A 23,435-nucleotide genomic window follows, 5' to 3' on the forward strand; every position below is an offset into this window, starting at 1 on the left:
ATAGGAATTGCATTGAATTGGTAGACTGCCTTGGGTAGCATGGTAATTTTAACAATGTTCATTCTTCCAATCTAAGAACATGGTGTATCTCTCCATTTGTTTTTGTGATCTTCAGTTTCTTTCATTATTGTCTTACAGTTTTTGGATTATAGTTCTTTTGCCTCCTTAGGTAGGTTTATTCCTAGGTATTTTATTTTTTTTGATGTGATAGTAAATACGTTTGTTTCCTTAATTTTTTTTTCTTATATTTCATTGTTAGTGTATAGAAATGCAACAGATTTCTGTATATTAATTTCATATCCTGAAACTTCACCAAATTCATTGATGAGCTCTAGTTTACTGGTAGCATCTTTAGGATTTCCTGTGCATAGTGTCGTGTCATCTACAGACAGTGACAGTTTTCCTTCTTTCCAATTTGGAACCTTTTATTTCTTTTTTTTCCTCTGATTGCTGTGGCTAGGACTTCTAAAACTATGTTGAATAAATGTGACAAGAGTGAACATCCTTGTCTTTTTCCTGATCTTAGAGGGAATGCTTTCAGCTTTTCACCATTTAGTATGATGTTAGCTGAGGGGTTGTCATGTATGCCCCTTATGACACTGAGGTTTCTTCCACTTTCTGGAGAGTTTTTATCATAGATGAATGTTGAATTTTATCAAAAGCTCCTTTTGCATCTATTGGGAAGATCATATGGTTTTTATCTTTAATTTGATAATGTGGTATATCACATTGACTGATTTGAATGTATTGAAAAATTCTTGTATCCCTGGTGTAAATCTTTCTTGATGGTGGAATAGTGTTGGAGTTGGTTTGCTAGCATTTTGTTGTGGAATTTTGCATATAAGTTCATCAGTGATATTGGCCTGTAGTTCTCTTTTCTTGTGTTGTCTTTGTCTGGTCTTGGTATTGGGGTGATGGTGGCCTCGTATAATGAGTTCAGAAGTGTTCCTTCCTCTGCAATTTTTTGGAACAGTTTCAGAAGGATAGGTCTTAACTCTTCCTGAAATGTTTGGTAGAATTCACCGGTGAAGCCATTTTGTCCTGGACTTCGGCTTACTGGAAGCTTTGAAATTACTGATTTAATTTCAGTGCTTGTAATTGGTCTGGTCACGTCTTCTATTTCTTCCTCATTCAGTCTGGAGAGATGGTAACTTTCTAAGAATTTTTTCTAGGTTTACCATTTTACTGGCATACAGTTGCTTGTTAATAGTCCCTTACGGTTCTTTGTATTTTTCTAGTATTGTTTGTATCTTTTTCATTTCTAAGATTTGGGCCCTTTCTCTTTTTCTGTTGATGAGTCTGGCTATAAAGTTTATCAATTTTATCTTTTCGAAGAACCAGATTTTATCTTCACTGATCTTTTCTGTTGCTTTTTAGCCTCTATTTCATTTATTTCTGCTCTGATATTGATGATTTCTTTCCTTATACTAACATTTTACTTTGTTCTTCTTTCTCTACTTGCTTTTGGTATAAGGTTAAGTTGTTTATTTGAGATTTCTCTTCTTTTCTGAGGCAAAGTTGTATTGCTTTAACGTCCCTGTTAGAACTGTTTTTGCTGCATCCCGTAAGTTTTTGGACTGTCGTGTTTTCATTTGTCTCTAGTATTTTTTGGTTTCCTCTGATTTCTTCAGTGGTTGTTTAGTAGCCTATTGTTTAGTGTCTCATGTTTGTGTTTGTTGCAATTTTTTCTTGTAGTTATTTCTAGTCTTATAGTGTTGTGATCAGAAAAGATGCATGACATGATTTCAGTTTTCTTAAATTTACCAAGCTTGTTTTTCAGCTTAGCATGTGGTCTGTCCTGGAGAATTTTCCATGTGCACTTGAAGAGAATGTGTATTCTGCTGCTTTTGGATGGAATGTCCATAAAGATCAGTTGAGTCCATGTGGTCTACTGTGGTATTTAAGACCTGTGTTTATTGATTTTCTATCTGGACAGTTTGTCCATTGAGGTAAGTGGGGTGTTAAAGTCCCCCACTATTATTGTCAGTTCAGTTCAGTCTCTCAGTCGTATCTGACTCTTTGCGACCCCATGAACCGCAGCATGCCAGGCCTCTCTGTCCATCACCAACTCCCAGAACTCACTCAAACCCATGTCCATTGAGTTGGTGATGCCATTCAACCATCTCATCCTCTGTCATCCCCTTCTCCTCCTGCCTTCAATCTTTCCCAGGATCAAGGGCTTTTCAAATGAGTCAGCTCTTTGCATCAGGTGGCCAAAGTATTGGAGTTTCGGCTTCAACATCAGTCCTTCCAATGAAAACCCAGGACTGATCTCCTTTAGAATGGACTGGTTGGTTCGCCTTGCAGTCCAAGAAACTCTCAAGAGTCTTCTCCAACACTACAGTTCAAAAGCATCAATTCTTTGGCACTCAGCTTTCTGAGTCCAACTCTCACATCCATACATGACTACTAAAAAACCATAGCCTTGACTAGACAGACCTTTGTTAGCAAAGTAATGTCTCTGCTTTTTAATATGCTATCTAGGTTGGTCATAACTTTCCTTCCAGAAGTAATAAGCGTCTTTTAATTTCATGGCTGCAATCACCATGTTCAGTGATTTTGGAGCCCCATAAAATAAAGTCTGACACTGTTTCCACTGTTTCCCCATTTATTTGCCATAAAATGATGGGACCAGATGCCATGATCTTACTTTTCTGAATGTTGAGCGTTAAGACAAGTTTTTCACTCTCCTCTTTCACTTTCATCAAGAGGCTCTTTAGTTCTTCTTCACTTTCTGCCATAAGGGTGGTGTCATCTGCATATCTAGGTTGTTGATATTTCTCCCGGCAATCTTGATTCCAGCTTGTGCTTCTTCTTGCCCAGTGTTTCTCATGATGTACTCTGCATATTAAGTTAAATAAGCAGGGTGACAATATACAGCCTTGATGTACTCCTTTTCCTATTTGGAATCAATCTGTTGTTCCATGTCCAGTTCTAACTGTTGCTTCCTAACCTGCATACAGGTTTCTCAAGAGGCAGGTCAGATGGTCTGGTATTCCCATCTCTTTCAGAATTTTCCACAGTTTATTGTGATCCACACAGTCAAAGGCTTTGGCATAGTCAATAAAGCAGAAATAGATGTTTTTCTGGAACTCCCTTGCTTTTTGAATGATCCAGCAGATGTTGGCAATTTGATCTCTGGTTCCTCTGCCTTTTCTAAACCATCTTGAACATCTGGAAGTTCACAGTTCACGTATTGCTGAAGCCTGGCTTGGAGAATTTTGAGTGTGTGAGATGAGTGCCATTGTGCAATAGTTTGAACATTCTTTGGCATTGCCTTTCTTTGGGATTGGAATGAAAATTGATCTTTTCCAGTCCTGTGGCCACTGCTGAGTTTTCCAAATTTGCTGACATATTGAGTGTAGCACTTTCACAACATCATCATTCAGGATTTGAAATAGCTCAGCTGGAATTCTATCACCTCCACTAGCTTTGTTTGTAGTGATGCTTTCTAAGGCCCACTTGACTTCACATTCCAGGATGTCTGACTCTAGATGAGTGTGAGTGATCACACCATCGTGATTTTCTGGGTTGTGGAGATCTTTTTTGTACAATTCTTCTGTGTATTCTTGCCACCTCTTCTTAATCTCTTCTGCTTCTATTAGGTCCATACCATTTCTGTCCTTTATTGAGCCCATCTTTGCATGAAATGTTCCCTTGGTATCTCTAATTTTCTTGAAGAGATCTCTAGTCTTTCCCATTCTGTTGTTTTCCTCTATTTCTTTGCATTGATCACTGAGGAAGCCTTTCTTATCTCTCCTTGCCGTTCTTTGGAACTCTGCATTCATATGGGTATATCTTTCCTTTTCTCCTTTGCTTTTCGCTTCTCTTCTTTTCACAGCTATTTGTAAGGCCTCCTCAGACAGCCATTTTGCTTTTTTGCGTTTCTTTTTCTTAGGGATGGTCTTGATTCCTGTCTCCTGTACAATGTCACGAACCTCTGTCCAGATTTCATCAGGCACTCTATCAGATCTAGTCCCTTATATCTATTTCTCATTTCCACTGTTATAGTCATAAGGGATGTGATTTAGGTCATACCTGAGTGGTCTAGTGGTTTTCTCCACTTTCTTCAATTTAAGTCTGAATTTGGTAATAAGGAGTTCATGATCTGAGCCACAGTCTGCTCCCAGTCTTGTTTTTGCTGACTGTATAGAGCTTCTCCATCTTTGGCTGCAAAGAATATGATCAATGTGATTTCAGTGTTGACCATCTGGTGATGTCCATGTGTAGAGTCTTCTCTTGTGTTGTTGGAAGACTGTATTACTGTCAATTTCTCCTTTTATGTTTGTTAACATCTGCCTTATATATTGAGATGCTTCTATGTTGGGTGCATATATATTAACAATTGTTATATCTTCTTCTTGGATTGATCCTTTGATCATATGTAGTGTCATTTGTCTCTTGTAACAGTATTTATTTTAAAGTCTATTTTGTCTGATATAAGTATTGCAACTCTGGCTTTCTTTTGAGTTCCTTTTGCATAGAATATCTTTTTCCATCCCCCCAACTTTCAGTTTGTATGCTTCCCCAGATCAAAAATGGGTCTCCTATAGGCAGCAATATGCCAGCCTTTTGATCTTGGATCTTTTGATCCATTCAGACAGTCTGTGTGTTTTGGTTGGGGCATTTAGTTCATTTATATTTAAGGTGATTATTGAAGTGTATGTACTCATTGCCGTTTTGTTAATTGTTTTGGATTTGTTTTTGTAGGTCTTTTATTTCCTTTATTTTTTGTGATTTGATGACTATCTTTACTGTTATGACTAGATTCCTTTTTCTTTTTTGTGTGTATTTTTATCATAGATTTTTCATTTGTAGTTACAATGAGGTTTTAGTATAGCAATCTGTATGTATATAGTTTTTTATATATATGTATATAGCAATCCTTTCATATAGTTATATGTAAATGTTTTGAGTTGCTGATCTCTAATTTGAAACACAATTAAAATGCCTTGCATTTGTACTCTCCTTCCCTCACAGTTACCGTATTTTTAATATCATTTTTATATCTAATTGTTTTGTGTATCTCTTAACTGCTTATTGTGGAAATATATGATTTTACTACTTTTGTCCTTTAACCTCCCTGCTAGCTTTGTGTGTGGATGGTTTCCTACCGTTACTTTATGTTTTCCTTTACTAGTGAGAATTTTCTTGTTTCTGGTTGTGGCATTTTTCGCCTAAAGAAGTTCCTTTAATATTTGTAAAGCTGCTTTGGTGGTGCTGAATTCTCTTAGCTTCTGTTTGTCTACAGAGTTTTTTATCTCTCCATCAAATCTGAATGAGAGCCTTGCTGGGCAGAGTATTCTTGGTTGTAGGTTTTTCCCTTTCGTCACTTTAAATATATCTTGCCACTCCCTTCTGAACTGCTGAGTTTCTGCTGTAAAATCAGCTCATAACCTTTTGGCAATTCCCTTGCATTTCATTTGTTGCTTTTCCCTTACTGATTTTAGTATTCTCTCTTCAATTTTTTCATTTTGATTACTATGTGTCTTAGTGTGTTACTCTGTGGGTTAATCCTGTTTGGGAGTTTCTCTACTTCCTGGACATGGGTAGCTATTTCCTTTCCCAGGTTCAGGAGGTTTTCAGCTGTTATCTCTGCAGATATCTTCTTGGGTTCCTTTTGTCTCTTCTCCTCCTGGGACTCCTTTAATGCAAATATTAGTGTACTTGATATTGTCCCAGAAGTCTGTTAAACTATCCTCATTTCTATTAATTCTGTTTTCTGTTCAACAGCAGTGATTTCCATTACTCTGTCTTCCAGCTCAGTGATCCATTCTTCTGAATCATTTATTCTGTTCTTGATTCCTTGTAGTGTATTTTTTCATTTGAATTATTGTATTACTCATCTCTGTTTGGTTGTTAGTTAGAGTTTCTAACTCTTAATTTCTAATTTCTCACTCTGTGCATCTTTTCTTCTCCAGAGTTCTTTGATCATCTTTATGATCATTACTCTGAACTCTTTCTTGGGTTGATTGCCTATCTCCACATCACTTAGTTCTTCTTATAAAGATTTATCTTGTTCCTTCATTTGGAATATACTCCTCTGCCAGCTCATTTTGTCTAAGTTGTTATTTGTATTTTTATGCATATAGTAGGCCAGTTAACATTGCTTGACCTTGGAGAAGGCGTTGTATTGCGTCTGAGCAGTGCACTTCCCTGTTGCCACCCAAGCTAGAAGTTCCCCCTGAGAGGGCTCCATGGGTCCTTCTCTTGTGGCAAGGTGTATGGGTGTCCAGGAAGCTTGGTCAGTCCCTAGTCTGGTTGGTGGCCAGACCCTGTCTTGTGCAGACTTTGCTGGCTGCTGTTCAGTGGGGCGTGGTCGTGAAGTTATGGAATCCTAAGGAGGCCTGGGCTAGTGCTGGCTCACTGGTGGGCAGAATCAGGGTCCCAAAGACTGAGGCTTTTGCCCACTCACTGGCAGGTAAAGGCATATCCTGGAGTTAGGGCCCGCCTACACTCCGGGAGTTGGTGATGGACAGGGAGGCCTGGCGTGCTGTGATTCATGGGGTCGCGGAGAGTCGGACATGACTGAGCGACTGAACTGAACTGAACTGAACTGTCAGGCAGACCTGGTTCCTAGAGTCTGGTTGCAGGGCCCAGGGATCCCAGAGCTCATTTCAGATCATTGTGGGGGAGGCAGTTCATGATACAGTTGAGTATGGGGGCTAAAGTGTCTGGAGGTTGTGTTAGCCTGCTAGTGGTCAGGGCCAGGGCCAGCTAGTACCAGGAAGGTCTGGCCTGTCTTGCAGGATTATCGTTTTCTTGCTTCTGGTGTCTGCTCCCTGGTGGGTGAGGCTAGTCTAGAGGTTTGTGTAGGCTCTCTAGAAAGAGAGGCTGATGCCTGCCCACTGGTAGGTAGAGCTGGTCTTGGCCCTCTGGTCGTCCAGGCCCTGTCTAGGAGTATCCACAGGTGGCTGTGTGTCCTTTAGTCGTTAGGAAGCTTGTCTGCTGACGGGTAGGGCTGTGTTTTCCCCTAGTTATTTGTTTGACCTGAAGTGTCCCAGCACTGTCACATGCAGGCTGTTAGGTGGGGCCAGGTCTTGGCTCTAACGATCCACGATGTCAGCTGCCAAGAGCGTTCGTGCAGCTGAATGTTCCCCAACATGTCTGACACCGGTGTCTTTGTCCCCAGGGTGAGCTGCAGCCATTCCCTGCCTCTCCAAGAGACTCTCCAAGGCCAACAGGTAGATCTGGCCCAGGGTCCTATCAAATTACTGCTCTTTCCCTGGGTCCCCGTACACGTGAGATTTTGTGTGAGCCCTTTAAGAGTGAAGTCTTTTTCCCCTAGTCTTGTGGGGCTCCTGCAATTAAGCCCTGATGGGCTTCAAAGCCAAATGCTCTGGAGGTTCCTCTTCCCAGTGCTGTAACCTGGGCTGGGGAGCTCGGTGTGGCCCTCAGGACTCGCTCTGCTCTGGGAGAACCTCTGCAGTTAATTATTCTCCCATGTGTAAGCCGCTTCCCTGGGGGCTGTGAGATTTCACCATATCTCGGATCCACTCTTCCTACTGTCTTGTTGTGGTTCCTTCTTATGTTGTTCATTGTAGATCTTTCCCAATAGATTCCAGTTTTTTTCTATGATAGTTGCTCTGCAGACAGTTGTGATTCTGATATGCCTGTGAGAGGAGGTGAGCTCGGGGCCTGTCTACTCCACCATCTTCCCCGCTGGTGTTTTGTACCCCCGTGTCAATCAGTCACTGCCCCTGAGAAGAGGGGGGATTTCAACTTCCCAGGTGAGGCAGGAGGCTCCAGTTCAGCCACGGGCAGATCTCCAGAGAAGGGGCCACCTGTGAGCTGTTAGCAGCCAAAACCCAGGGCAGCTGGAAGACAGATGTGCCAGCCTGGCAATGGGGTCCAGGTAGACTCAGGGCATCCATTATGGTCCCCTGCTTGAACCGCTCAGAGCCATGTTCTCTCCACATTTTTCATTCCATTCAGGCCTAGCTTCTCCAGGACTCTGACTGGTCATAATTTCTGGGAAAACTTACAGGAGGAGGGTCAGTGGAACAACCTGTAGCCCTTGATGCCGTCTCAAGGACTTAACTGACACTCATAGTCTCCTCATCCACTCTAGATTCCCTTCCCCCCAACCGACACGCCTCTTGGTCCAGGCGGCTGGCCTTGTGGGGTAAGCCCCTGGTTCCTGTGCCCTTAGCAGGATGTGGTTTGCCACCTGTACTTAAAACTGGGCATGAGAGCACCGACAGAGCGCCTCGGTGGATTACGTATTCTTCGCTGCCCCCGTGTAGTAACGGCCTCGCCCCTGATGATGCTCGGGGTAGGTACCCCTGCCGGAATCACACCTCTTTTCTGTGCCTGCGACCTGTCAGCATGAAGAGTCCTGTGACTAGATGCTGCCAAAGCTTTACGTTTGCGGAGACTCCACAGTCTCACTTGGTGAGAGGCTTTCCTTCTCTGACTCTGAAGACCTTTAGACCAACAGAGCCTAGAGACAGAGAGAGAAGGTGCAAATTCTCCAAGAGGGTGACCAGAAAGTGAAGCTGTTCCTACGTCCTCCCTTCTGTCCCCAGACCACTGTTACAGTAGCCTGTGACAGCCGTTGGGTTAAAGTCCACACCTTATCCTGAAGAATGGCTCGCCATGCTCATAGGATATGGCTGACAAGCTAACGCCTCAGCTATGCCTTCAGGAAGCCGATCAGGTTAGCACCCTCTGAAGACAAATATGGCATGTGTGGTAGAACCAATAGACACCTGATCATGCCCTTACTGCCATACTCCTCTGCTGTAAAGTAGGTTCGTTTATTATTAAACAGGATCTCAGGTCAATCAGTCAGTTACTCTGTGAGCCCTTAGACAGTGGTGCTGGCCAAGGCCCTGCAGGCAGGAGATGCAGACCGTAGGATACACGTCAGTTCTGGTAAGGATGGCATATTGCCCTTTCGGCCCTTTCCAAGGTTTGAGGGACCTGATGTAATCTGTTTGCCACCAAGAGTCCGGTTGATCTCCTTGAGGGATGGTGCCATATCAGGAGCTCAGCTTTGGTGTCTATTGCAAGCAGATCAGACATTCAACAGGAACAGTAGCTAGATGAACCTGGGTAAAGGGAGATAGTGTTGGTGGACCCGTGCATAATTCTATTGGAATAGCTGAGTCAGAGGCTAGGTCAAGTCATCCTGTCTGCTGCTTAGACGCTCTGTCTCAACCAGGGCTCACAAGCATGACAGGAACTGTCTTGCAAACAGTATACAGTGTTCTGCTGCAGATGGCATGACTTAAGGGATGGTAATACAGCTTTCCCTTTGAAACTTGCCAGAGGCTTCACAAAGAGCCTACCACAATTTTTCTCTACCACAACTTCTTCTAGTATGAAATCTGCTAAGTCATTTCACCCAAGGAGCAAGACAGCCTGTGCCCCACTCCCAACTGACTGCAGAGCACTTTCTGCTCTGGGCCCTTTTTAAAAACAAACAAAACAGCCTTCTATGTCACACAATAAATGAGTCAGATTATGCCTCCCCAAGGTGGAACATGCTGCCTCCAAAACTTGAAGAGACCTACCAAGCTTTATGCTTCTTTCATAGTGATAAGAAGTGCAAGATACATTAATTTGTACTTAAAAAGATGTCCTAACATGCTCCATATCTCCAGACACCTACAAACAGAGTGTCAACCCCTGAATTGCTTCTGGGGTTTTCCTCTTCTCTCTGAAGTACCTCTGTCTTTCCAAGCCTTCAGCATGCTTACCAGTTCTTGCTCATCATGTCTTAGCACGATGCTCGTGTTACTGTATCTGCAGTCTTTGGAATGTCCAGCTGATCCAGGCTCCTTCAGAGTGTGTTATGACAGCACCGTTAGCATAAAACATCCTGTTGGGGTGAGAACGTGGATGTGTACTGTTGTCTGTCCCAGAAGAATGCTAGCTACTTCTGACCTTCCTTCTTACTATTAAAAACAATGTATTTGCCAGATCAACAGCAGCGTCCCACGCCCCCCAAACTGTCATATTCTCTTTGAGTGAAGACATGGTACCTGGCCCGGCAGCTGCGCTGGGGCTGCCCTGTGAGCTGGCCGCACGCCACCACCCTTCGCCCCAGTCCATACGCCCCTGCCAGAGACCAGGCTTGCGGACTGTGTTCCGATAGTGGACTCTTCTTAGGCTTTGTAAAAATCCCATTCTTCCAATAAAACAAAAGTTGAAGAAGAGTCTGGGGGTGCTGCAGAACTAAAAAACAAAAGTAAAAATTTCCCCAGCTTATTTTTGTAATTAACCTAAAACACGAATTTTGAACAAAGCACTGTGAAGTTATCTGTCACTGCTCTTTATTCCTCAGTCACACGTGTGTGTGTGTGTGTGTGTGTGTGTGTGTAAATAAGCACTAGACCGGCCACAGTTAACTGAGCACTTCCACACCACATGAAGGGTGCAACCCGGCATGCATCACTGAGGTCATCCCAGCTGCAACTGGACAGACAATATATCATGCTTTTATCCCGCCTCACCTGGCTAACTGCATGCAGCCATGAGCCCCCTTTTTAAGCCAGTTTTTAAATTTGTTCCTTGAGGACTTCATTAGCAGTGACTACATTACACTGGTGTAGAGAGTTCAACTTAAGATATATTTTTCATTAAGAGCTGCAGTGGTTTGATAGTTTGTCAGGGGTGAAGCATACCAAGAAATAGGAAGATTGTAAAAGGCCTTGTGTTCCTCGTCTAACTTTTTCTTCTTCTTTCTTTAGTCTCCCCCAGATATATCCTTCCCGGCTTCTTTGGCCGCACAGCACTTCCTTCTGGAGGAGGAGAAGCGAGCAAAAGAACTTGAAAAACTTCTAAATACACATATTGATGAATTGCAAAGACACACAGAATTTACTCTTAATAAATACACCAAGCTAAAACAAAATAGACACATATGAGCTTTTAAACGTTTTTATTTGCTTCCCCCACCCCCAGAAAACAAAGCTCTGGCAAAATATTTACAAAGCTGATTAATGAAACTGAGAAATTTTTTTCTGTTTTCTTGAGTAAATCATTTCTGTAAGGCAGCTAGAAAATAGTAAGTATTTTGTTTGATAAAGCTCTTTGTATTCCTGTATTAACATAATAAATTGTTCAGCTACAGAGTTACTATAAAATAAACATGACTACTACAAAAGAGATTTGTTCCCTCCAGTCTAAGGAATTGTTTGGAATTAAATATGCAGCTTTTCCCCACTTTCATCATGTGTCCAGGAACCCATTTCCTCTGTAACAACACACGATGAGGGAAAGGGCTGCACTATATTCTGAGTGTAAACACATGAAGTGCAGCTCCATTGTACTAGGTTTGAAAATTCAAGGAGTTTTTTTAAATGAAAAATATTAAGTTTTTTAAACTATGTAAATATCCTAAAATTTATTTTAGAAAAAACCATAGAGCTTACTGTTTCTGCATTCATCTTTGTAATGTCTTTCTGTTTTAACACAAAAAGATGTGGAACATACTGTCTGCACGCTTAAAACATGTGCCAGAGATTAATGCTTCATGTACTAATTACTTCATGGACATAAAATAGAAAGCATCGCTGTTACTTTCTCCTTTGTAATACCTCTGTTTTAAATATAATAAAGGAATGAGAAATTCTTTGGACTTAAAATGAAAATGCCAAGTCTGTATAGAAGAGTAATAGCATGGTAGTGAACAATAAAACTCAAGTTACAAATAAACAAGCATGATAATCCATTTTTCTTTCTTTAAAAATGACATTTATAAAAAGATTATGAAAAATCCCTGTGTCATTATTCCAGGTAAGCCCTACAGCTTTTATAGTGTTATTTTTCTCTTTGAAGAAACTGAATCTTCACATGCAGAGAGATAAGTCACGATGTCCTTTAGATGAGTGTCATTGCCATGGGAAATGAAGAGCCCTGTTCACTTCAGTGACACAGCCACGTGGATTTGTAGAGCTCTTGATATTTGCAAAAAGGCTTCACAGAGAATTATTTATTTCTACCCAGAACAAGCCTGGGAAGTCAGCAAGGCTAGCATCCTTGTTCCTGGGACTCAAGCTGTTAAGAACTTACTAGAATCATGGTGAGTTAGAGAGAAACGCCAGCCTCTGACTCCCGGCTCTGGCTTACCACTTTCCAGCATTGCCTCTTGTGAGCACGCAGGTGGTGAGTAGCACTGTGGCCACAGAAACCAGGTTTCATGACATCGGCAGGTATAAAGTTCCACATGAGGAAAACAACCCAAGTTATCATTCCTTAAGCTACTTAGTGATTTCTATCGTGGACACAAAGGATATTTTTCAGTGTTATCTTTAGAAGACGGGAAATGTTATCTTTAGAAGATGCAAAGAAAATTTGTGTTTAGGAAAAGAACAGTCCGTGGACAAATTCTAAAACCTTTATATCCCTAATGCAAATACAAACAATGCAAAAATTTAAAACATGCTATGTCTGAATGGCATTTCATTCTCTTCAGTGTTAACACATGATTGGAAATTGCATGCAGAAACAAAGATCTAGATGACAATTATCTTCAAATTTAACCGAGTCAAGGGACTTATGATGTGGCTCAGTGGTAAAAAAATCTGCCTGCAGTGCAGGAGTTTCAGGGTTTGACCCCTGGGTTGGAAAAATACCCTGGTGAAGGAAACGGCAACCTGCTCCAGCATTCTTGCCTGGGAAGCCCCATGGACAGAGGAGCCTACAGTCTAGGGGGTCTCAAGAGAGTTGGACACACTGAGCGCACACACACACACACAACAGAGTCAAGAGAGCATGAGCGTGGAGGATGTCCAGAACTGACAGTGCACTTGCCTCTCCGGATCATTTTGTCAAGTCCACAAGCAAGCTTCTTTGCCTTTGTTTTTTGTTTGTTTTTTTATTGGCGTATAGTTGCTTTGCAAAGCAAGCTTCTTTTAAATCACTATTTCAGCTTTCCTCTCCATACACAGTTTCTTAAAACAGTCGTTTTCAATGGGTTTTGCTTAACAGCAGGATTCAACATTCAAAAGAAATCATAGGCTGAGGCCCAACACATACACGGTTGAGATAAAAAGCAAGCAGCTCTAGTTGAACATTGAAAGGAGAGGAGTAAGGCCTGCCTGCTGCTCCTCCCCTCCCCTCCCCTCCCCTCCCCTCCCCCCTCACATACCCCTCCCCTGCCGCCTCCCCTCCCCGTCACCCTCCCCTTCTCTCTCCCCCTTCCCCCCTCCCCAGATCCAGGAGGCCACAAACAATTGCCTCTGGTGTTGCTGTGGGAGGGAGTGAACAAAAAGCAGAGGTCCTGTTATTACATCAGCAAACAGTGGTTATAACTTCCTTTGTACCACACCAACAAAATTCTGTAAAGCAATTATCCTTCAATTAAAAAATGAATTTAAAAAATAAAAAAAGGAAAAGGATAAACCAATATATAAAAAAAAAGTCTATTTAGCCCATGATTGAGGTATGGTTTTTCCCGTGGTCATGTATGGAGGTGAGAGTTGGACTGTGAAGAAAGCTGATCGCCCAAGAATTGATGCTTTTGAACTGTGGTGTTGGAGAAGACTCTTGAGAGTCCCTTCTACTGCAAGGAGATCCATCCAGTCCATTCTAAAGGAGATCAATCCTGGGTGTTCATTGGAAGGACTGATGCTAAAGCTGAAACTGCAATACTTTGGCCACCTCATGCGATGAGTTGACTCACTGGAAAAGACTCTGATGCTAGGAAAGGTTGGGGGCAGGAGGAGATGGGGATGACAGAGAATGAGATGGCTGGATGGCATCACCAACTCGATGGACATGAGTTTGGGTGAACTCCGGGAGTTGGTGATGGACAGGGAGGCCTGGCGTGTTGTGATTCATGGGGTCGCAGAGAGTCGGACACGACTGAGCGACTGAACTGAACTGAACTGAACTGAGCTACAACTTGATGGAGGGAGGAGGAGGAGGGCCACAGGCCGTCTGAGGAAGACCCATCAGGCCGTCTAACGCTGGGAATCACCTCCAAGAGGACGTGGGACTTAAGTTAACTTTGGCCTCGTAATGGCCCAAATATATATTTTTATGTCTTAACTGATTGTGCATACACGTTCAATCATGTCAGACTCTTTGTGACCCCACGGACTGTAGCCCGTCTGGTTCCTCTACCCATGGGATTCTCCAGGCAAGGATACTGGAGTGGGGTGCCATTTCCTTCTCCGGGGGATCTTCCTGACCCAGGAATCAAACCTGTGTCTCCTGCATTGCAGGTGGATTCTTTATCACTGAGCCACCTGGGAAGCCCTTACTTTTAATCATCCAGGAGCAAACTGGTTTGAGAATTGAGCAAATGTGAGGGAGTGGGGGCTGCTGGAAAAACACAGATAACGTCCACGTGTCCATTAACATGATAGCCAACTCTGGATCACGTCAGCAGCGCTGCTACGGCTCAATGGAGGACAAGGTCCCGAGATGCTGCCCTCTGCTGTGGGAGAGCTTCTCTCGGCACCTCACTCCCTAAACAGAGGCCTGTCCTGCAGTGGGTCTGTCTGGATCCCTGCGCTGTCTCAGCGTCGTTAACCTGCCTCCGTGCTGTGGGGTTATCCTGTCCCCATCCCATCCACTCAGGGAATGTACGTTTCCTCCTTCCACGTGCGCCTGCAGCCTCTCCAACTGGCCTGAAAACACTTGCTGCTGCTGCTGCTAAGTCGCTTCAGTCGTGTTCGACTCTGTGCGACCCCATAGACGGCAGCCCACCAGGCTGTCCCGTTCCTGGGATTCTCCAGGCAAGAACACTGGAGTGGGTTGCCATTTCCTTCTCCAATGCGTGAAAGTGAAAAGTGAAAGTGAGGTCGCTCAGTCGTATCCGACTGAGTGACCCCATGGACTGCAGCCTACCAGGCTCCTCCATCCATGGGATTTTCCAGGCAAGAGTACTGGAGTGGCTTGCCATTGCCTTCTCCGGAAAACACCTAGAGAAGAGGAGTAAAGGGCTTCTCTGCCTCCTCTGTGCACCCAGCACAGGTCTTGGTCATGGCAGGTATTTGAGAAGTAGTGATTAATGGGTGCAATGAATCCAGACATGGGAACACAAAGGCAAAAAGCAGAGGAAGTTTGAGGCAGTTTAGACACAAGACAAACTCCTAGCCACGTCAGACTGTCAGCTGCAGAAAAGAGCGCAGCACCGTGAATTCGTCTGAATGCTGGTGGGTGTGGGCGATTTGACGCATACCCGCCCTCACACAGGACCAGCTGAGCATCTACATACTCCTTTTACATGTGTTGCTGCTGCTGCTGCTGCTGCTAAGTCACTTCAGTCGTGTCAGACTCTGTGTGACCCCATAGATGGAAGCCCACCAGGCTCCCCCATCCCTGGGATTCTCCAGGCAAGAACACTGGAGTGGGTTGCCATTTCCTTCTCCAATTTACATGTGTTAACTAATGTCTAATAGGAATCTGATGACAAACAAAAGGAACCATTAGAATCCCAGTAATGCAGTAGTTAATGTGAGAGGGATTTGGGCCCAGCTAGCACCTGAGATGGCAAGCCACTCCAGTACTATTGCCTAGAAAATCCCATGGATGAAGGAGCCTGGTAGGCTGCAGTCCGTGGGGTCGCTAAGGGTCGGACACGACTGAGCGACTTCACTTTCACTTTTCACTTTCACACATTGGAGAAGGAAATGGCAACCCACTCCAGTGTTCTTGCCTGGAGAATCCCAGGGACAGGGGAGCCTGGTGGGCTTCCGTCTATGGGGTCACACAGAGTCGGAGACGACTGAAGTGACTTAGCAGCAGCAGCAGCAGCAGCACCTGAGATTGTCTCACTCTCTAACTCGTAGTCTGGAGCATCACTCAGAGCTGAACCCTGAAGGATAAACCATTCCAAACTGATGAAAGGCTCTTCCACAGAGAGGATGCACTGTGGCCTAAGGATGGTAATGGATGCACGACGGGCTGAGGGAAAAGCCTGAGGAAATGTGAGCTTCAGGGACTCCCAAGGCAGGCGTGAGGCAGAAGCACTGGCCTGAGTCACAGAAACCCAGTGAGCAGTGCTGGGAGGCTCCCCGCCACACATCACTGCCCTCCAACACAAGTCAAGAGGGGTCGCAGCGGCTCATATAGCTCAGCAACAACAGCAACAAACCACAAACAGCCCAATCAAAAGCAAGCAGAAGACCTAAATAGAATTTCTCCAAAGAAGACATACAAAAGACCAACAGGCACGTGAAAAGATGCTCAACATCACAGATTATTAGAGAAATGCAAATCAAAACCACGATGAGGTATTACCTCACACCTGTCAGAATGTCCATCATTTAAAAATCTACAAATAATAAATACTGAAGAAGTTGTGGAGAAACAGAAAATCTCCTACACTATTAGTGGGAAGGTAAATTGGTGCAGCCACTATACAGAAAAGTATGGAGGTTCCTTAAAAAACTAAAAATAGAGTTATCATATGATTCAGCGGTATTACTCCTGGACATATATACAGAAAAGACAAGACAAAAACTCTTAATTCAGAAAGATATAAGCACCCCAGTGTTCATAGCAGCACTGTAATAGCAAAGACATGGAAGCAACCTAAATGTTCCTCAAAAATGAATGAACGAAAAGATGTGTTTTATACACACACACACACACACACACACACACACACACACTGGAATACTATTCAGTCGTAAAGAAAGAAAGAATGCCATTTGCAGTAACATGGTTGAACCTAGAGATTATCATAATAAGTGAAGTAAGTCAGAAAGAGAAAGACAAATACCATATCATTTTTATGTGGAACCTAAAAATATGATACAAATGAACATATTTACAAAACAGAAAAGACTCTCAGACATGGAAAACAAACACATGGTTACCAAAGGGGAAGGGGGTGGAGGGATACTTAGTTTGGGATTAACAGATACACACTACTATAAATAAATAGGAACCAACTGTATATCATAGGGAACTGAATTCAGTGTCTCATAATAGCCTAGAAAAGAATCTGAAACTGATAACATTGGAAATCAGCTATGTGTGTGCGTGTATGTTCAATCGCTCAGTTGGGTCTGACTCTTTGCGACCCTAGGGGCTGCAGCCCAGCAAAATCAACTGTACTTCACTAAAAACAGAATTTGACACCTTGTAAAAAGAGAGGGGTCGTAGTCACAGTCTTGTGATGAGGAGGAACATGAGTCAGGGCCAGTCAGGCAATTACTGTTATGGTGAGCAACAATCTCATTGCACAGCAGAACTGCCAGGTAACCTGGGGGAGCAGGCCTCAAACAGCAACGGTTTCAGCAGGACCAAGTATAGAACAAAGAAGATGCTCTGAACCACCTAGCTGGCCCCACGAGCAGACTAGGAATTCTTAGGTCTTAAAGGGTCCCAGGACATTTGGCCAGGTCAGATCTGCTGGACACGGGATTCACCATGCCACAACCCAATGACCTTAACGAAGCTTCCATTTCCTTTCCTGTAGAACAGGCATGATACTACCACCTGTGTCAGAGAACTGTTATGAGATTAATTCTTAAAGCAGGCCAGTAGCACAGAGTCTGGAAGAGTGAGTGTTAGTCAGTCAGTCGTGTCCAACTCTCTGTGACCCCATGGACTGTAGCCCTCCAGGCTCCTCTGTCCGTGGGATTCTCCAGCTACAAGCGTGAGTACTCAGTAAATGCTAGTTGTGAGCATTTACCATCCTCGGCCTCTTGGGGCATCAGCTCTGAGCTCAGAAGATGAAATACATCCTGAAAGAATTTAATCATTTATTGAGGACCATGTGCCATCCTGTCTAATATAAGCTCATTTTAATCATTATCAGTTCTGTTAATAATTTACATACCATAAAATTCATCCATTCCAAGGTTACAACTCAATGATTTTTACTAAATTTATGAAGTTGTGCAAACATCGCCACAACCCAGTGTTAGAACATTCCCATCATCTCTCAGAAGATCCCGAGTGCCCAGTTGCCATCACCCCTTCCCAAGCCCAGCCCCAGGCAGCCACTCAACTACCTTCAGTCTGTATGATTAACCTGGACATTTCACATAAATGCACTCAGATACTCTGTGGGTTTTTACATCTGGTTTCTTTCATTTGGTATATTTGGTTTCTTTCATATGCATTGATATTTTGTTCTTTTCATTGTTGTTGAGGAGTTGTATTCTGTTGTATTAACAAACCACATTTTCTTTAACCACTGTTTCACTAGTTGATGGGCATTTGAGTTGTTTCCAGTTTGGGGCTGTTATGAATGAAGCTATTAAGAACACTTACATACAGGTCTGTGTGTAGGTATGTCTTGTTTTTATTGAGTACATTCCTATGAGTAGAATTTCTGCTTCACATGGTAAATGTATATTTAATTTTGAAGAGAAACTGTCAAGCTATTTTCCTAAGTAGCTACACCATTTTCTTACCAGCAAGGTCTAAGTGTTCCAGTTTCTCCATATCCCATCTCATATCCTCTTATCTTTTTGGTGACAGCCATTTCACAAGTGTGAGCATCTTTTGTGGGCTTTATTGAGCATTCATATATATTTTTTGATGACATCTTTTCAAATCTTTTGCCAGGTTATAATCAATTCTCCTTTTACTGAGTTATAAGAATTCTTTATATATTTTGGATACAAGTCCTTTATCACATATATGATTTGCATATATTTTTTCCTAGCCTGTGGCTTCTGTTTTCATTTTCTTAACAGTGTCCTTTGAAACACGTAAGTTCTTAATTTTGATGTAGTATAATTCATCAATTTTTTCCATAAAGGATTGTGGTTTTGGTATCATAATTTGCCCCACTCAACATCACAAATATTTTTTCCTACATTTTATTCTAAAGGTTGTATAGTTTTAGGTTTTACACCGGGTTTATGATCCATTTTGATTTAACATTTTTGTATAGTGTAAGGGTCTAGCTTCGTTTTTTTTAACTTGCAGATGGATATCCCAGTGTCTCAGCACCATTTGTTGAATCACCAGTCCAGGTTCGACTCATGATACAGGATGCTTGGGGCTGGTGCACGGGGATGACCTGGAGGGAGGATATGGGGAAGAGGGAGGTGGGAGGGGGTTTCAAGAAAGGGAACACATGTACACCCGGGGCAGATTTGTGTCAATGTATGGAAAAACCAAGCAATATATTAATGTAAAGTAATTTGCCTCCAATAAAATTTAAAAAAAGAGAGAGAGAATATCCCCTGGAAAATAAATAAATAAAATAAAAAAAGAAAAGAAAAGACTGTTCTTTACCCCATTGAATTGTCTTGGGGTAAAAGATTTTGCTGAAAAATCAACTGAATATAAATATAAGGCCTTATTTCTAGACTCTTCTTTTCCATTGATCTATGTGTTTATTTTTATGCCAGCACCACATAGTCTTAATTATTGCTTTGTAGTATGTTTTGATATTGGGAGGTGTAAATCCTCCAGCTTATAAGATTGCTTTTGCCATTTTGGGCCTTCTGTATTTCCAAGTAAGTTTTAGGAGTAGCTTGTCAGATTTTTAGTTTTTACCTCCCACCTCCCCCGAAGAAAAATCCTGCTGGAATTTTTTACAGAGATTAAAATGACAATTCTCTCCAAATCAACCAGTATTGAATCTCAATTTATGGAGAATTACCAGCTTAATAATTGAGTCATGCAATCAATCAGTGAACATAAAATACCTCGCCATTTATTTCCACGCGTACTCAGTTGTGTCCCACTCTTTGTGACCCTGTGGCTGTAGCCCGCCAGGCTCCTCTGTCCATGGGATTTCCCAGGCAAGAATACTGAAGGGGCTTGCCACTTCCTCCTCCAGGGGAATCTTCCTGCCCAGGAATCGAACCTGCTTCCCCTGCATCTCCTGCATTGGCAGGTGGATTCTTAACTGCTGCGTCGGATCTTCTTTAGTTTCTCTTAGAAATACTGTACAGTTTTCAAGGTGTAAGTCTTGAGTTCTTTTGTTAAGCTTATTCCTAAGCACTTTATTCTGTCTGATGCTATTGTGAATGAAACTGTTTTAATTCTGTTATCGTATTATTCGTTGCTGTTACACAGAAACACAGTCGATTTCTGAGCGTTAATTTTGCCATCTGTGACCCTGCTGAGTTTATTTACTCTGAGTGTGGTTTCTTAAAATTTTCTACATAATGATCATATTGTCTTTAAATATAGTTTGTACTTCTTCCTTTCCATTCTGGATGCATTTTCTTTCTTTTTCTTACCTGATTGCACTCGCTAGAAACTCCAGTACTCCAACTTGAAGTAGTGAAAGCAAATTGTTTGCCTTGTTCCTGAGCTTATGAAAAACATTTCAGTCTTTTACCATTAACCATGATGTTAGCTGTAAGGTTTTATCTTTTTTTCTTTTTTTTTTGTATATGCTTTTTATTAGGTTAAGGAAGTTCCCATCTATTCCTGGTTTGTTGAAAGCTTTTATGATTGGACATTAGATTTTGTCAGATGCTTTTTTATTTTTTTTGTATCTATTGAGGTGATCATGTGGTTTTTGTTCTTTATTAATATAGTATACTGGGCTTCCCTGGTGGCTCAGTTGGTGAAGAATTTGCCTGACTGTAGGAGACCTGGGTTTGATCCCTGGGTCGGGAAGATCCCCTGGAGAAGGAAAAGGCTACCCTCTCCAGTATTCTTGCCTGGAGAATTCCATGGACAGAGGAGCCCAGTGAGCTATAGTCCACAGGGTTACAAGAGTCAGACACAATTTAGCAACTAAACCACCACAATACAGTACACTATATAAACTTGCTTTTAGGATGAACCAATCTTGCATTCTCGGGATAAATTCTACTTGATCATGAAGTATTTTTTTCACATGTTTGCTGGATTCAGTTTCCTAACCTTTTGTTGAGGATTTCTGTGTCTATATTCATAAGCAACAATGGTTTACAGTTTTCTCGTCATATCTTTTCTGGCTTTGGTATCAGGGCAATTTTTTACATCATGAAACAAACTGGGAAGTTTCCCTTACTCTTCTGTTTTCCAGTAGTTTGTAAAAGACTAGCACTGCTTCTTCAGTTATCTGATGGAGTTCACTAGTGATGCTATCTAGGCCTGGGCTTTTTGTGGAACATTTTAATTATTAATTCAATGTTTTTCCTTTTTGCAGATCTATTCCAGTCTTCTTGAGTCAATTTTGATGATTGTTGATTTTTATGTTCAATGTAATCTTTATAATCATCTCTCAAAGTAAGAATGCTACTGCTGCTGCTAAGTCGCTTCAGTCGTGTCTGACCCTGTGTGAGCCCATAGATGGCAGCCCACCAGGCTCCCCGTCCCTGGGATTCTCCAGGCAAGAACACTGGAGTGGGTTGCCATTTCCTTCTCCAATGTGTGAAAGTGAAAAGTGAAAGTGAAGTCGCTCAGTCGTGTCCGACTCTTCGGTGCCCCATGAACTGTAGCCTACCAGGCTCCTCTGCCCATGGGATTTTCCAGGCAAGAGCACTAGAGTGGGTTGCCATTGCCTTCTCCACAAAATAAGAATAAGGCCTGCTTTATTTTGAAACTTAAAAGACTGAGTGATTTCTCTCAAGATATCTGGAAAGTGACCAGTCAGTGGGACTGCAAAGTCTATGCTGCTTCTACCAGGCCACACTGCCTCAAAACAGACATAGGACTTCTTAAGGTTGCCCCTACCCACCAGGGTCACCACTAAAAACAACCTTGTTTATTTGTGGAAGCCCCGGTCCATCCAAGTTTAGGCTTTTTTTAGTCAAAGACTTGTGACTCCCTGGAGTTCAGTTGCTGGCAGTAGGGATGCTGCCCACAGCCTGAGTTCTCTTTCTTCAAAAGCCCCATCGAGGGTCTCTGCCTCAGACATTTTACCCAGTGACACTCTCAGGTAAACTCAAGGCTCCAATGCTTTGGTCACCTGACGTGAAGAGCCGACTCACTGGAAAAGACCCTGATGGTGGGAAAGACTAAAGGCAGGAGAAGGGGGTGACAGAGGATGAGATGGCTGGATGGCATCAGTGACTCAGTGGACATGAGTTTGAGCATACTCCTGGAGATGGTGAAGGACAGGGAAGCCTGGCGTGCTGTAGTCCACAGGGTCACAAAGAGTCAGACACAACTTAGTAACTGAACAATAACAACAAAACTCTTTGGGGAAGACACCCAATGACAGAGGCTGCACTTAACAATTTAAAGTGATACACCTTCCTCTTCTCCCTGCAAAGGACATAAATGGTTAGACTAAACCACACTTGTCTTGACAGTGATAGGTGACAATTGATAATCAAGACCACTGATAGATTAATAGAAGCCTGATATGTGACTTCCTGAACTTTGTTTTCTCATGCAGAAATGATATGGTTGCTCTCCTAATGAGAAGAAACATCAGTGAAAAAATTTACTGGACTCTTTGTGCTTCCCATAAAATAAAGGATGAAGCTTCTCCCTTATCTGGTCAACATGTCTTTTATCAGGTGTGGTGAATCTCCTGAAAGATTATTATATAAGATGAGGCCAAAGGGCCCATGCTAAGTAGATGCTATGTTGTATTTAGGACTTCCCTGATAGCTCAGGTGGTAAAGAATCCACCTGCAATGAGGGAGACCTGGGTTTGATCTCTGGGTTGGGAAGATCCCCTGGAGGAGGGAAAGGCTACCCACTCCAGTATTCTTGGGCTTCACTGGTGGCTCAGCTGGTAAAGAATCCACCTGCAATGAGGGAGACCTGGGTTCGATCTCTGGGTTGGGAAGATCCCCCAGAGGAAGGAAAGGCTACCCACTCCAGTGTTCTGTCCTGGAGAATTCCATGGACTGTATATGTTGTATTTAAGATGCACACAACAGATCTCTATCAGAAAATTTTATACACTAAAGCAATAAAACAGAAAAGAGCTGAGTAACATTCTTCCCATTTTGGTATGATTTCTTTGTTGTTGTTTGCTTCTGAAAACAAGAACAGCTTTGAAATTCCTCATATTCATCAGCTTTAGGAAAATCTTCCAAAAGTCAGTACTGTTTGAATTTCAAACCATTACAAATCCCAAACATATCTCTTGACTGAGATAAATTATTTGATGTGTCATTCCCAAATGACTTTGATGGATAAAAGTAACCAAACTGAAACAGCTCTTTGGCTTCAGTTGCTCCATAAAAAGTTTAGTTTAGAACCAAAAGTTTTTATATTAACAAGAGTTGCACCCAAGAAAATCTTGGGAAAATAAACATGTATACATATGTGCGTGTACATGTATGTATATGTAAGCGATGTATACATACTTATATATACACACACATGAAGCTCTGAAAACAGTCAATAATAAACAGAGGGAGAAAACTTTTAGAGGTGGCAGAAACATTAATGGCATAGGTGGTTTCACAAATGTATCATTGTTGTTGTTTGTTGCTGTGTAGTCACCAAGTCGTGTCTGACTCTTTGCAACCCCATGGACTGTAGCCCACCAGGCTCCTCTGTCCATGGAATTTTCCATGCAAGAATACTAGAATGGGTTGCCATTTCCTTCTCCAGGGGATCTTCCTGACCCAGGGATCAGACCCACATTTCCTGCACTGGCA

The 23,435-nt window shown here is 42.5% G+C and overlaps 1 protein-coding gene across 2 annotated transcripts in view; it reads left to right on the forward strand.

Moving 5' to 3' along the window:
* The window catches only part of DEUP1 (deuterosome assembly protein 1), a 112,276-nt gene extending 100,291 nt beyond the window's left edge, over window positions 1-11,985 (forward strand). Inside the window, exons 13-14 of one of the 2 annotated variants that reach the window (XM_055416192.2) lie at window positions 7,133-7,184; window positions 10,698-11,985. In XM_055416192.2, coding sequence (XP_055272167.2) covers window positions 7,133-7,184; window positions 10,698-10,780 — 135 coding nt within the window. In that variant the 3' untranslated portion in view covers window positions 10,781-11,985. The remainder of the gene's footprint in view (window positions 1-7,132; window positions 7,185-10,697) is intronic. The other variant, XM_055416191.2, reaches the window with a different exon arrangement.
* Window positions 11,986-23,435: the final 11,450 nt, after the last annotated feature.

Source organism: Moschus berezovskii, chromosome 25 (assembly GCF_049115385.1).
Source record: "Moschus berezovskii isolate FMDL1 chromosome 25, NW_MosBer_1.0, whole genome shotgun sequence".
NCBI classification, from domain to species: Eukaryota; Metazoa; Chordata; class Mammalia; order Artiodactyla; family Moschidae; genus Moschus; species Moschus berezovskii.